The sequence below is a fragment of the Sorex araneus genome, chromosome 8, assembly GCF_027595985.1.
Source record: "Sorex araneus isolate mSorAra2 chromosome 8, mSorAra2.pri, whole genome shotgun sequence".
Lineage (NCBI taxonomy): Eukaryota > Metazoa > Chordata > Mammalia > Eulipotyphla > Soricidae > Sorex > Sorex araneus.
The window spans coordinates 45821183-45836087 of record NC_073309.1 but is presented as its reverse complement, the minus strand read 5'-3'; the positions used below and the strand labels follow the sequence as shown (position 1 = coordinate 45836087).

The 14905-nt window shown below is 56.5% G+C and overlaps 2 protein-coding genes across 2 annotated transcripts; both read right to left on the bottom strand.

Annotated features, from left to right (window-relative positions):
* Positions 1–824: 824 nt before the first annotated feature.
* CD79A (CD79a molecule) lies at positions 825–4183 on the bottom strand. Its single transcript, XM_004620766.2, has 5 exons — positions 4074–4183; positions 2338–2640; positions 2139–2257; positions 1249–1317; positions 825–1112 (listed from the first exon to the last, which is right to left on the bottom strand). The coding sequence occupies exons 1-5, from the start codon at positions 4147–4149 to the stop codon at positions 999–1001; spliced, it is 681 nt and encodes a 226-aa protein (XP_004620823.1). The 5' UTR covers positions 4150–4183; the 3' UTR covers positions 825–998.
* Positions 4184–7326: 3143 nt separating this feature from the next.
* RPS19 (ribosomal protein S19) lies at positions 7327–11684 on the bottom strand. The gene is made up of 6 exons (XM_004620706.2): positions 11602–11684; positions 11142–11212; positions 10829–10929; positions 8003–8186; positions 7660–7714; positions 7327–7395 (listed from the first exon to the last, which is right to left on the bottom strand). The coding sequence occupies exons 2-6, from the start codon at positions 11210–11212 to the stop codon at positions 7369–7371; spliced, it is 438 nt and encodes a 145-aa protein (XP_004620763.1). The 5' UTR covers positions 11602–11684; the 3' UTR covers positions 7327–7368.
* Positions 11685–14905: the final 3221 nt, after the last annotated feature.

Below are 14905 nucleotides of genomic sequence, written 5' to 3'. Positions count from 1 at the left end.
GCAGCTGTAACTTGGTACCCCCATGGTCGCCTGCATCTGGTCACCTGTCACCCACACCCTCCTGTGTCTCTCCCTGCTGGTCTCCAACCTCTGACTTGCGGATGTTGCCGAAGTGGGGGCCTAGACCATTCTAGGGGATTATTTGCGGTGGGCCCTGCTATGCGGGGCTCACACTCAGGGCGCAGAGCATGTGCTAGCACACTCTGGGTGTCTTGCACACCCCAGTCAGGGTGGAGCCCTCCCCACAGCACTTCCCCCAAGGTGCTTCCTGTTTGGAGGGGTGGGGGATGCCAGGAGACTGGCTGCCAGGTGCCTGGTACAAAGTTGGCAGGGACTGGGCAGCGCTGGATCCTGGGTCTGAGGGAGAGAAGGCTGGGGGATGGACTCAGCCTGAGGGAGGAGGGACTGGGGGATGGACCCCTGGGCCTGAGGGAGGAGGCTGGGGGATGGATCCCTAGGTCTGAGAGAGAAGGCGGGGGGAGGACTCAGTCTGAGGGAGGAGGCTGGGGGATGGATCCCTAGGTCTGAGGGAGAAGGCTGGGGAGGACTCAGTCTGAGGGAGGAGGATGGGGGATGGACTCAGTCTGGTGGGGGGGGCTGGACTAGGTGTGAGGGAGGAAGGATGGGGATGACTCTGGTGTGAGGGAGGAGGAACCGGCTGGGCCCTGGATCTGAGCCGGGAGGGAGTGCGTCCTTAGGAGATCCGTGACTCCTGCCTGGGTCTGCAGTGAGGAAGGATTTATTATCACTAAGTGGCCATGACAGAGCAGGGGGAGGGGACGCTGAGGAGGCAGCTACAATCAGTTCCCCCAGAGGCAGCGATTAAGGGCTCATTATGCTGGGGAGGGGGGAGTAGGGAGGATCAGGCCTGTGGGAGGGAGGACAGTCTAGTGGGAAGAAGGGTGGACCCGAGGGCAAGTGGACACAGGAAAGACTGTGAGGAGACCTGTCGGGGTTGGGGTTTGGGGGTGTGCAGGGGCCGCCGGTGGTCAGGGGGCTCAGGGCTTCTCCAGCTGCACATCTCCGATGTGGAGGCTGCCCACGTCCTGGTAGGTGGCCTGGAGGCCTCGTGAGATGTCCTCATACATGGAGCAGTCATCGAGGTTCAGGCCCTGGTGGGGGACCCCGGGGAGATGCTCCTCAGTATACCCTGACCCTGAGGTCCCACCCCCAGCCCATGCCAAGGAGAAGCCCCCTCTCACAGTGCTCCTCCCACAGTGCTCCTGCCCGGCCCCACCTGCCACTCACCTCATAGAGATTTTCATCTTCATAGTCATCCGGGGCCTCCACCCCAAACTTCAGGTTCTGCCATCGCTTCTGTGGGGGGACAGGGGTGAGGAAGATGATGTTTGCAGGCCCTTCTGGGCACCAGGGAGTGTTTCATTGGGTGGGACAAGAGGCAGGTCTCTGGTTCAGCCAGTGTTCTCTCAGCTGTCCCCACAGTGTCCCCATCCAAGTGACAGTACTGTGGGTGGGGCATTTGCCTGGCGCATGACGAACCCGCGTTCAATCCCTGGCATCCCAGAGCCCCTGAGCACTCCCAGGAGGGATCTCTGAGCACAGAGCTGGGAGTCAGCCCTGAACGCTGCTGGATGTGGCCCAAAACCAAAACCCAAAACTGAAAACCCTTCCTCCAGCTGGAGAGACAGTTCAGCAGGAAATGCGCTTGCTTGCCCTGTATTCAGCCAACTCTGGTTGCATCTGAGCACTGCATAGAGTCCCCCAACACTCCACCAGGGGTCACTCCTAAGTCCAGACTCAGGAAAAGCCCTTGGGCACTGCAGGGTGTGCCCCTCCCCAAACCCAAATAGATAAACAAAAACCTTTCCTTTGTGCTCAATCCTTTTTTTTTTTTTTTTGGTTTTTGGGTCACACCCGGCGATGCACCGGGGTTACTCCTGGCTCTTCACTCAGGAATTACCCCTGGCGGTGCTCAGGGGACCATATGGGATGCTGGGATTAGAACTGGGGTCGGCCTCGTGCAAGGCAAATGCCCTACCCGCTGTGCTATCACTCCAGCCCCCTGTGCTCAATCCTTTAGCCCCCAGCCCGGACAAGGCGGGTGCAACCATCCTCCCAGTTCTTGAGGCGTGCTCCCCCTCTCACCACCACCCCCCACCCTGCACCGCCACTCTCACCCGAAACAGAAGCAGTGTCCCGGGCACCACGGCGCAAAAGAGCAGGATGACCCCCTCGGCGGTGATGATGTTGTTCTTCGTGCCCTCTCCCATGTCCAGGAAGGGTCTGGGAATTGGCTCTGCAGGGATGGGCTGTGTTCAGAGTCAAGGGTCGGGGTGGGGGGGTCCCACGGCAGCGGATGGGGTGGGGGGCACTCACCGCGCACACGCAGGTAGGTGCCACAGGAGCGCATCTGCACTTTCCCGTCCATCGCCTTGCAGAAGTACAGGCCGCGATGTGTTTTGTTCACCTTCTCGATGATGAGTTCGCCCTTCTTGATGATACCCCAGTCACTTTTGGAGGTGTTCAGGAAGACCGTGTGGTTGGTATTGTGGAGGTTGTACCACCAGGTGATGTTGGAGCTATTGCCACTGCTGAAACACTTGAGGCGGGCCGTGTCGCCCTCAACCACTGTCACAGACGGTGGGCTTGGGTCCACCGTCAGGTTCCTGGAGCCCGCACCTGCAGAGGACAACAGCCAGCGTCTCCCACAGTCACCCACAGGCCTCAAAGGCCCTGCACTGGAGCCAGGGACAGGGGTAGGGGGATGTCCATGGGGGGTACAGCCAGCAGGAGGGTGCCCCCTGGAGGGAGGGAGATCTCTAGTTTCCCCTGGGGACCACAGACAGTCCTGGGAGAGGGGACTGAAGCTGGGGGAGGAGAGCTGGCTCCTGAGATGGGCATAGAGCCATCACTCACCCCCTCAGCCACTGCCCATCTCAGGCCGCCTGCTGCCCCCGGCCTTTCACTCCTTGCTTCTCTCATGCCTGGAATGATCCCTGCCCCGCATTTGAACAGCAGTGACCCGTCCAAGTGCTCCTTGTAGAGTCGGTTCAGGCACCGCCTCTTGGAGGCCCTTCTGGCATGAAGTCTTGTGTCATGGGCACAGAAAACAACACCGCCCCTCCTACCAAGATTCTATTATCCCCATTTTCTTTTTTTTTTTTTTTTTTGCTTTTTGGGTCACACCTGGCGGTGCACAGGGGTCACTCCTGGCTTATGCACTCAGGAATCACCCCTGGCGGTGCTCAGGGGACCATATGGGATGCTGGGATTCGAACCCGGGTTGGCCTCGTGCAAGGCAAATGCCCTACCCGCTGTGCTATCACTCCAGCTTATTATCCCCATTTTATAGGCAGGACAATGGAGGCCAGGAATGGCAGCTCTGTTGCCCAGCATCGGCAGGGCTGCAGAACGGCTGGAGTTTCCACTGCAGCCCCCTGGGCCTCTTTTTTTTGACGTCTTTGGTCCTGTTGCCCGGGCCCGCTCCTCCTTTCTCTGTCCCTCTCATGCAGCCACTTGAGGGTCGGAGTTGGTTTAGTGGTTGGGCTGGGGTGGGGGCTAGGGAAGAGCCCAAGGAGGTGAGTGAGGACCCCAGTTTTCAGCATTGTCCCCCAAGTGGAAAGAGAGGATTGAGGAGGGACAGAGGAAGCAGCTTGGGGAGTGGGGGCTCCTTCCCTGCTTCCTGAGTCTTGGAAGGCCCTCTGACTCTGCATTCACACCCTGACAAGGGGTCAGCTGGTCCTGGGAGTGTCACTCTCTGTGCTAGGTGGGTCAGTGACATTCAAGCAGAGGAGAAAGTCCCCACACCCCAAAGCGACCTCCTACCCCAACGTCCCCTTCCGTCCCCAGCTCTGGAACCCGCTCAAGGGTGACCTGAGTTCCTTATTTTGAACCTGTGGGGGTGATGGGCTGGGGAGTCTGGCTCCTGCTCCCCATTGGCCCCCTCAGAGCCCGTTCCAGCCTCGCAGATATTTCTCCAGACCTTCTCCTTCCTGCGGGCTCATCTCGACCTTTCAGCTCCCTTCCCTCAGCCTGGACCCTGTCCCCAGCCTACAGTCCCTCAACACCCCCTGACTCTTCGCCCCGCCACTGTCGGCCTTCTGGCTACATACCCAGGTCAGCAGCAAAGACCAAAATGAGGAAGATGGTGGCAGGAGAGGCCGGGAGGAGTCCGAGATCCCCCAACATCTTCTCCCACTGGGTCGGTCAGTCTAGATTGCAGCAGTCCTGGGGTACCAGAACCCGCCTCACTGGTGCCCAAGCCCCACCCCACTTCCTGCCTGGCCTGGCCGGAGATGGGCTCTGCTGGTCCCCAACAGGGTTCAGGGTGGGCCGGGCCTGAGGGAAACCGCAGCACCTGCGAGGCCACAATTCCCCAGGGAGGGCTGGGTCGGGGGCACACGGGCCCTGCCCAGATCAGAGCCGGCCGGCCTGGAAACTCCAGGCATCGGAGACTGGGGCTGCTGGGCGCGGGAGGGGCTGAGTTCCGCCACCGTCTCTCACGGGTCGACCTTGGGCAAAGCTGGTCCCCCTTCCAGAGCACCCAAGTTCTCTCCTCTGGGGGTTTAAGGGGTTGGAGTAATGTTATAGGGGGTAGGGCATTTGCCTTGCATGCAGCTGACTCGGGTTCAATCTCTGGCATCCCATATGGTCCCCGAGCACCGCCAGGAGTAATTTCTGAGTGCAGAGCCAGGAGTAACCCCTGAGTGTTGCCAGGTACAATCATAAAAGGCCAAAAAATTAATTAAAATTAATTAATTTAAAGGGGATTTTAAGGGGCTGGGAATTCCAGCACTGGAGGCAGCCAGTCCTGGTGGGTGCTCAGGGGACTGGTTTCTTGTGAGGGATTGATTAGGGGTCAAAGTCAATTCCGCTATGAAATGCACTTCTCAGTGCCATTCCCCCTTCCTCCTACTGGAGTTTGGAGGGCAGTAGGTAGTTAGCACGGGGGGGGGGGGGGGGGGCAGGGGTAGTTAGCAAGCATGCCTGGTTGTGGTGCTGGCACAATTCAGTTGCGGGGTGCTCACAATTTTTTACTTGCAGTGCTTGCTCACGTCTGGGTGTGGCCGGAAGTTGCATGGGGCGCTGGGGATCACATCCCTCAGAGCTGCCAGGGTCAGGCTGGGTGCACGCTTGGGTGTATGCAGGTTTGCACAGTGAAGTGGGAACTTTATTGACGAGGCCATCTCCTGGGCTGGTCTTAGTAGGTTTGGGGTTTGTGGGAGGGGGGGTCCTAGGTGATACTTGTGGGAACATATGTCGTGCCCCAAATTCAAACCATGGTTGACCACATGCAAGGCAAGCACCTTACCCCCTATACAATCTCTCTGGTCCCACTTTTGTTATTTTGCAACCCAATAGTGTTGGGGATTGATCGGATCAGGGTCAGCCGTGTGCAAGGCAAGCACCTTACCTGCTGCACTCTCTCGCCGAATTTTGTGTGCAGAGATGGAACCCAGGACCTTTCACCTATAAGGCACGTGCCCTACCACTGAGTCACAGCCCTGGTCCCAGTTCACACCATGGATTTATTTGTGGGGGGGAATGGTTTGGGCTTGGTTTGGGCAGTGCTCAAGGCTCACTCCAGGTGGGCATAGGGGTCCCTGCTGTGGATTTGAAACTTGGGAAAGAGTCCCTCTTGGTGATGCTCAGTCCAGCAATGGGGGCCTTGGCTTTCCATCCTTGGGCCAAGTGATGTTGGGGCTAGCTGGACCACACAGGGCAGTCTCAGGGGCCCAGGTGGTACCAGGGACCAGATCTGAGGTCTCATCCAGGTCAGACAGGAATTCAGATGTGAGCCATCTTCCAGCTCTACCTTGATAGTCGCCATCACAAGGCCATTTCCCTGCTGTGATGGGCGAGTGGGTTCGGCAGCTGACTTTGAAGCACATGAGCACATGTCCCTTCATGTCAGCTGCTACCCTGCTAGCTGGGCAAGGGAGGCCACAGCCAGGAGTGCTCAGGAGTGCCCTTCTTTGTAGATCTTATGTAGTGGCAGGGATTTGAACTGGGGTCGGGTCCCAGCCCCCAGATACATGAAGGCAATCAATTGATGGCCTCTGCTCTTGGGCCCACCTATACTTACTCTTGTCCCTAGGGCTCAAGGGTTACAGGACTCTAGGGACTGAACAAGGGTTGCAAGTGTGCAAGGTCCTAACCTTTGTTCATGTCCATGGACACAAATTCCTCAAGCGCTCTCACTGTAGGGAGACTTTGGGTGGTAAAGCCTGGTACAGGTAGAATGAGGTGGCAGAGCCTGGGGCAGGTGCAGTGTGAAGCCGCCAACCATGACAATATAAACAGAACAGGATACATGCCTGGCTTAAGAGTCAAACACAGGCCCACTTCTCTGGAGCTCAAAAGGAGACCTTGAGGGAAGCTCCCAACTCCTGAGGTATTCCTACTGGGGGGATCTGAAGGTTTGGGGCCACATCTGTTCCCAGGAGTTAGACCTGGACCCCTGTGAGACAGAGGTGGCAGCAAGCTAAGCAGTCTTCCCTGTCCTCCATGCTGGCCCAGTCCCAATAAATGCACAAACCCAGGGCTGCTTATCACCCCGATCTCCAAATGCAGTGCTGAGCTTCCCCCATTACTGACACAACCCCATTTCGCACAGCTTGTTCAGCAAATCTCAGACACAGCAGCCCCTTTCCTCTAGGCCAGGCTGGATAGCACGCGCATGCACCTGCCACCGCCTCATTCCTGAGGCAGGCTTCATGAACCTCGACTGCCCCCCAGCGGCTGACAGATGGCCTGCAGGAAATGAAGATCCACCAGCAGCTGAAGCTTGGTGCATGAAGGGGACTGTATCCCTCTATTCTCTATCCTCAACCAGTTTAAGTGGGGCAACTGCCCCCAGAGCAACCCATCCCTTGCCTTTCTCCATCCAATTCGTTAGCACTCTGGGCGCCCATCTGCAAAGTGCCTGGCTGTTAGACCTCTCTGCTCCATGCCTCAGACCTCCTGAACCCAGTGTCCTACATCTTGGTCCGCTGCCACTGCTTGAATCTGAACCTGAACGACATGGTGCTCAAGCCCAGGTGTGCTGCACCCCCCACGCTGCAGCTTATGTGTGTGCAAGCAGCAGTTCAGGTTCCCCTCCCATTTCACAGTAGACCCCAACCATGCCTGAGGCCAAGTGCTCAGTGAGATCGCTGTCCTAGTTCCACCTGCCCTGGCCTTCCAGGGGGTGAGCACGCACTCAGGGGCCCCTCTGCCATGCCTGCTGTGCCACTGTGTCTTCCATCCTCACCTCTGGGAGCTCGCCAAGGCAGGACGCTGACAAGCAGGTGAGTCCCGAATCATGGGTCCCCTGTACCGCCCCCCCCCACCCCCGCCGCTGAGAGCCAGTCATGAGGCCCAGACCAGGGTACGAATGAGGCTCTTTATTAACCAGCAGAACCAGCTCTAATGCTTCTTGTTGGCAGCAGCCACCTGTGGGGAAGAGGCAAGGAGTGGGGACCTGTGACGGGTTCCGCCTGCCACCCTGTGCCCACACCCCACCCGGTGGCCTGAAGGATCCTTGTTTCTGGTCCAGGCAACCCCAGGTGCCTCCCACTTCACAGCCCAAGCTTTCAGGCTCCCAGGAGGCAGAGCCTATTTGAGGGCAACCTCAATCCCCTGAAGGCCCCAAAGAATGAAAGGGTCCATCCAGTATGCCTAGAGGGTGATGGGGCTGCCCCTGTCCCACAGTCTCACCTGTCCGGCGATTCTGTCCAGATCTCTTTGTCCCTGAGGTGTCAACTTGCGGCCCCTGTGGAGGAACCACAGCCCTGTGAGGGCAAACGCAGCCTAGGACCGCACCACCACCCACCCAAGCACCAGAAGGGTCCTGGGCTGCCGCATTCTAACAAGCTGGGGGCAGGGTGGGAGCCCCCAGGGAGCTGACGGGGTGTCGTTTGTGCAAGCATTAGATCAAAAGCCCTGAAAAATCAATCGGGATAAGTTAACGAGCAAGCTAATGAAAGCGGACAGTCACTAAATTACCTTCCTAGAGCCCGGGGTAGTCAGCCAGAGAGGTGCAGGCACCCCACCCCCTTACCCATCTTGGTCCTTCTCCACCATCTTCAGCCCCTCTAGAGCCTGCAGGACGCGGCGTGCCACGCTTTTGGAGCCTCTGCTGAAGTGGCTGGGCATGACACCGTTCCTCTGCCGCCCCCCGTAGATCTTGGTCATGGAGCCGACCCCCGCACCGCCCCGCAGGTACAGGTGCCGTGCTGTGGAGGCTGGGGGAGGGGTGGGAAGACACTCAAGAACCTGCTATACACGCAACTGTCCCCCACCCCAGGAAAGCCGAGCACTACAGTTCCAGAAGCAGGGTACTGGGCCCAGCACCCTGGGCTCAGACTGCCCTCCCAGCAGACCCCCCCCCCCCCCGCCTCCGTGAACAGAACACTGGGACCCCACAGCCTCAGAGATGAGGATTCCATCCAAGCTCGCCGCCAGCCAGCTGGGACCCTGTGGACATCCCAGCACCATCAGAGAGGCCTGCGCCTGTCAGGCTCCTCCACCAGCTGCGGGTTTTGGGGGCCCAAGACCACACCCCCTCTTCAGAAGCCCTGGTCTCCCTACTGCCCGCCTTGTTTGGAAATCAATCTGGAGTGTATACATGATGTGGTTTGGGGTGCATCTGTAGCATGAATGAAGTCTTGGCTCAACCCTTAGGATCCAAAAAACCAAGAACAAAACTGTATAAATACCACCCCCATTACTGTTGTCCCCGCTCCAGGCATCCACCAGCACACCCCCATCCCTTCCCTGCCAGGTTCCCCATCACGGAACCCCATCCTTAAAAGACCAATTCAAAGCCCAGTCCCCCAAGTCCTTCCTGAACCCCCTACCATGCTGTGCGCAGGGGGGAGAACCTTACTTTAGCCCTGGGGTTCCAGAATGAGACAGCTAGGCAGCAGGGCAGCCGCCTTGAGGCCCTGAGCTGTTCCTGTCCTCCTCACCTTCAAAGCACAGGCTCCCAACTTTCAAACAACAAATTACTCAGTACCTCCTTGGAACCTAAGAGCCAGTTATGGAATGAAGGCGCTTGCACTGCATGCAGCTAACCCAGCAGTATGTGTGGCTTATGGTCCCCACACCACCAAGTGTGCCCCCCACTGAGCTGACAGGACACTGATTTAGGCCCAGATCAGCCCTCAGCACAATGGAAAAGGGCAGACAAACCAGGTGGATGGGCTTGAACCCCAAGACTGCACCCTCCATCTTGGCGTGGCTGCCCAGCCTGACCCCCTGAGCCTCTACATGAAGAACCCCCACCCCATGAAGCTGACCTTTGACACTCTGCCCTTACCCCAGTCACCTCCACTAGCAGAAACTGAGGAGACCCAATTGGCCTCCCAGGAGGGGACTCATAACCTAAGCCTGGCCTGAAGCTCTCTGGGACAGCCCTGCAGGAAGAGACACTGGGCCCTACTGGCTCACCTCCAGGTCTCTCTGTAGACTCCAATTCCTCTGATTCAGCGAATTTGGGGGTAGCAGTGGCTGACTATGTGAAAGACAAGCACACCCCCATGCATGCTACTCCTACAGCCAGGATCCAAAGAGATGCACTGACCACACCAGGTGAAAACATTCTAAATTTCTCACCCCCGTGAGGGTTTGAGGCTGTTGACTTCAACTGCAACCCTTTACTGTGCAGCAGCAAACACAGCAAACCTAGAGACAGACTCACGACCCCCAGATCTACTACGGTCAGAAAGGTGCTTTGCACACCCCAAATGAAGGACAGCAGAACAGGAGGGATGTAGCCAGACAACTATGCAGATGAGGTTCTCTGCATGCTCAGGTGTGAACTTGAGGTCTTGAGACCCGGCCGTCACTGGTCCTCACCCAGAACATGGGCATGAAATGCAGCCCAGGGTCAAGCAGGAATCCACAGAGGCGGCAGGAGTGGGGTGGTGGTGGTGTCTTGGCAGGCAGGAAGCCTACACCAGAAGTCTGTGTCACCTGGTGGCAGCATGGCCCAGTGGGCATCTGCTGCTCAACATGAATGACAGTGACCCATCACGGTAAGAAATGCCAGACCATCTCCTCCTAAGCTCCGCCTTCTACCTTAAGTCAGGACAGAGATCCTCACTCCATTGGAAGAATATGAACTATGAGGCCAGAGTCCCAAATGAAGGTCACGAGGCTGGCACAGGGTGGTCCTAAGGGGCAACTTCTGGGAAGGAAGCTGTGACTTTCAGCATTCAGTGCATTAGGCTACTCAGCAAGATGCTCAGCATGAGATATAACTTGCTAAAGGAGGGAGAAGCCAGCAAGAATATGCAATATTTAGGAACACCCCCGCAACAGTAGAAGTACAGAGGCTGAAAACCACTGGTGTCAACATCACCACATAGTCAGGGTGAGAAACATTTGTTTGAAAGAACCATTCGTTGGGCCAGATAGTACAGTGGGTCAGGCCTTGCATACAATCAACCGGGTTTTATCCCCAGCATCCCTTATGGACCCCTGAACACAGCCAGTAATAATTCCTGAGCAGAGTCAGGTGTAGCCCCCAAAACAAGCAAAATGCAAGTTCTGCATTCAACTCTGATCCTCACACCAATTGCACACGGTTTGGTTCCAAACCTTAAGTTCTCTGCTCCCTCTCAGGCATGGGGTGTGGGTGGGGGCAGGGGCGGAGAGACTCAGTGAAGATGAAAATAAACCATTTCTGGCAGACGGAAACAAGGCCCCACAAGGGCCTCGGACAACTGATGACGCAGACAAGCACCAAGTGAGCGAAGACCACGCAAGCCACACCAGGCCCCACAGAGCCAAAGGATGCTCCGGCCACTTTGTGGGTGGGTGGGCTAAGAGCTGGCAGATACGGTCCCAAGGGTCACCCCATCGCCCAGGCCCAAGGACTCACCAGCTCGTGTGTAGAACCAGTTCTCATCGTAGGGCGCCAGCTCCTTATGTTTGGCCAGCTTGACCGTGTCCACCCATTCAGGGACTTTCAGCTTCCCGGACCTGCGAGAAGGGAAGGGGCTGATGAGGACAGCCCCGCGCCCCCAGACCCTCACCTCCCACGGCCCCCGCGCAAGCCCCAGCTGGAGACTAGCAGCGGCTGGACCTTTCCCAGCACAAGCCGGGCCTCCCCTTGCAGGGCCTCCGGCCCGCGCTGCCCCGACGGGCCACGCCAGGCGGCCCCCGGCACGACCGACCCCAGGCCCCGCACTCACTTTTTGAGAAAGGCTGCCAGGGCTCTGACGAACTCCTGCTGGTTCACGTCTTTTACAGTAACTCCAGGCATCTGCGGGCGAGACCGAGCACGTGAGCGCGCGGCCGGCGGGGCTCGGCGCGACCGCACGCCCGCGGCTTCCCAGAAGCCCCTCTTCACCCCCCACCGCCGACGAGCCCCACGGGGCCGCCCACCGTCGCCTGACCGTCCGCGGAGACCCTCCGCGTCCCCGGACCCGCCGCCGGAGCGCCTCCCCGCCCTCGTCCGTGCCCACCAGGCCCAGCCTCGGTCCCCGGGGCGCGCTGACCCGGCATGTCCGGGCCTGCCGCTCGCACGTGGCCGCCGTTTCAGGGGGCGGGGCGGCCACGCGCGACCGCCCCGGGACCCGGACACGCCGGGCAGGCGGGGGGAACCGGACCCTGCCGCCCTGCGCCCAGCTCGAACCGGAGCACCCGCCTCACCGTGCGGCCTCCGCGCTGCCAGCCAGGGGAAAGGGAGCAACGGGGTTTCCCGGGCGCACAAGTCGGGTGCCGGGTCTCGCGAGATTTCTGAGAGCTCGCGAGAGCAGGCTTGGCAAAGGCGGCTCCGCCCCTCTGAGGGCGAGTGTGGCTTCGTGCCTGCAGACATGGGCGGTGCCGTGAGAGGGCGGGAAGGCAAAGCGGAAAATCGAGGAGGGGCGGGGAAGACTCCCTCCGTCCCTGCTCTTCCTTTCCCGCAGCTTTTACCTAGCAGTGTGTGCTCGGTATTAAGTTGTGGGGGGACCCGGGTTCGTTTTCCTATGTGGCTGGAACAGTGGCGGGGTGGTTGGGGTGGCGGAGGAGAGACACTGATGGCGGAAGTTGGGTGTGTGCAGAAATGAGACTTAGTCATTGTTAACGCCCTCGTCGGGACGGTCCCCTTTCCGGAGGCGAGAGGTTTTTCAGGCCGGACGTGGGGATAGTAAGGGCGGAACTATAACGGTGAACCTCACGGAAGCGCAAGGAAGAAGGGTGGCCACCGTTTTCCCTTCTTTGGCAGCCGGTGTTCGCGAGAACAAGATACGGCGGAAGCCCCGCCCCTTTAAGGGCGGAAGTTGCTTCACCAGTGCCTGGGAAATGGGCGCGATAATGAGGCCGAGGAGGGAGGGAGAAAATAAGGGAAGAGACAAAAGGGAGGAGGCGGGACCTCCCCTTTCGTTCGGCTCTGCCTCCTACTGCCTGGATGTGTTCATTCAGTCCTTACGCTTAACTTCCCTCTTCTTTGCTAGTTTGTGCAGTGTCCACTTCTATTCTCAAGACTAAGTCTCTTTATTTGAAAACGAGTAAAAATTAAACGGACGGGTCCGGAGAGATAGTACGCGGGACAGAGGTATTTCTCCTCTCGTTAGTGACCGAACTGGGTTAGTTCCCTCTCATGGCCTGCGAAATTCTGAGCACTGCTGGCTGAGTGTGTCTCAACGTCCCCCACTAACAGCCAAATATATATATATATAGAGAGAGAGAGAGAGAGAGCGAGAGAGAGCGCTATATATGTATATATACGTATATGTACATATACGTATATATACATACATATGGGGCTGGAGCGATAGCACAGCGGTTGGGCATTCGCCTTTCACGCGGCCGACCGGAGTTCGATTCCTCCGCCCCTCTCAGAGAGCCCGAGAGTATCGAGCCGGCGCGGCAGAGCCTGGCAAGCTACCCGTGTGTATTGGATATGCCAAAAACAGTAACAATAAGTCTCTCAATGAGAGACGTTACTGGTGCCTGCTCGAACAAATCGGTGAGCAATGGGATGACAATAACAGTGACATACATATATACATACATATATACACATACATGTATACATGTATGTATATGTATATACACATACGTATATGTTTATATACACATATATGTATATATAGCGCTATATATGTATATATGTGTATATATATACATATATATATATTTGGGGTCAGGAGTACAGCAGGCAGGAGGGCATTTGCCTTGCATGTGGCCAATATGGGTTCAATCCCCGTATCACCATATGATCCCCCAATCCTCACCAGGAGTGATCTCTGAGCACAGAGCCAGGAATAATCCCTAAGCAGAGCTGGGTGTAGCTCTGCCACCAATTTTTAAAAATATGATGGGGATGGGGCTGGAGTGATAGCACAGCGGGTAGGGCGTTTGCCTTGCACGCGGCCGACCCAGGTTCAAATCCCAGCATCCCATATGGTCCCCTGAGCACCGCCAGGGGTGATTCCTGAGTGCATGAGCCAGGAGTGACCCCTGTGCATTGCTGGGTGTGACCCAAAAAGCAAAAAAAAAAAAAAAAAAAATATGATGGGGAGGGGGCGGAGAGATAGTACAGCAGGCTAGGTGCTTGCCTTGCACACAATCTACCAAGGTTTGATCATAGACATCACATAGGATCCCCCACACACTCCAGCCCCGCCAGGAGTTATTTCTGAGCACAAAACCAGAAATAAACCCTGAGCACTGCTGAGTGTAGCCCCCCCACCCCTTCTCCCCCCCAACCAAAACCAACCAAACAAAAAATGTTATTTGAACTTAGTCCTATTTTCCCAGCTGGGGAGTTTCTTTCCCTTTCCCCTTTACTTTCCAAGAAACCTTTCTATTTCCAAAACATAAAAAGAAATAAATTGAAAAAAGTTTAGGGAGTTTACAGTCCCCTGAATCCATCAGGAGTGATATCTGAGGGCAGAGCCAGAAGTAAGTTCTAAGCATTGCTGAGTGTGGCCCCCAAACAAACAAACAAACAAAAAATTAAATTTAGTAGGTGACCAAGAATCCCAACAACGTGCCGTTTTGAACTTGTTCCTGTACAGGGTGCACGACAGCAATAGATATTTTTTCTGGGTCCCTAGCCATAGAACAGTGGGTAGGGCACTTCCCTTGTGTGCGACTGACCAGGGATTTTTGGTTTTGTTTTTTTGTTTTTGCTTTTTGGGTCACACCCAGCAATGCTCAGGGGCTACTCCTTGCTCTGTGTTCAGGAATTACTCCTGGAAGTGCTTGGGACCATATGGGATGCTGGGGATTGAACCTAAGTTACCTCATGCAAGGCAAATGCCCTACCCATTGTACTACTGCTCCAGCCCTGACCTGGGTTTTAGTGATCCCTGAGCCTAGAGCCAGTCCTGAGTACTGCTAGGTATGACCCCAAAACCAAAACAGAAAAAGGAAAAAAGCTTTTGGGATGAAGGTATAGCATAGTAGGTCGGGCCCTTGTCTTGCATGAAGCCCACCTGAGTTTCATCCCTGGCATTTGGTTCTGAGCCCTGACAGGAGTGATCCATAAGCACAGAGGCATGAGAAAGCCCTTAGCATCACCAATAAATAAATAAATAAATAAACCCACTGGGGTGGGTTGTTCCTGGTTGTGCTTAGGGGAGCATAGGGTACTGAGATTGAACCCAGGCCTACCTAGTGCATGCAAAGTGCTCTCTAGTCAGTTAAGCTGACTCTCATGCCCAAATGTCTCTCCTGCCCCTAATTTTTTTACATTGAAAAGACAGCATTTCAGTCCTTTTTTTTTTTTTTTGTGTGTGTGTGTGTGTGTGTGTGTTTGCTTTTGAGCCACACCCAGCAATGCCCAGGGCTCCAGGCTCTGTGCTCAGGGATCACTTCTGTGCCTAGGGGACCACATGTAGTGCTGGGAATTGAACCCAAGTTGGCCACATGTAAACCAAGTGTCTGACCTACTGTATTTTTCTTTGTTTTTTCCACACCTGGCTGTACTTAGAGCCCCCAAAGAATGTTCTTAGAGTAACTTAGA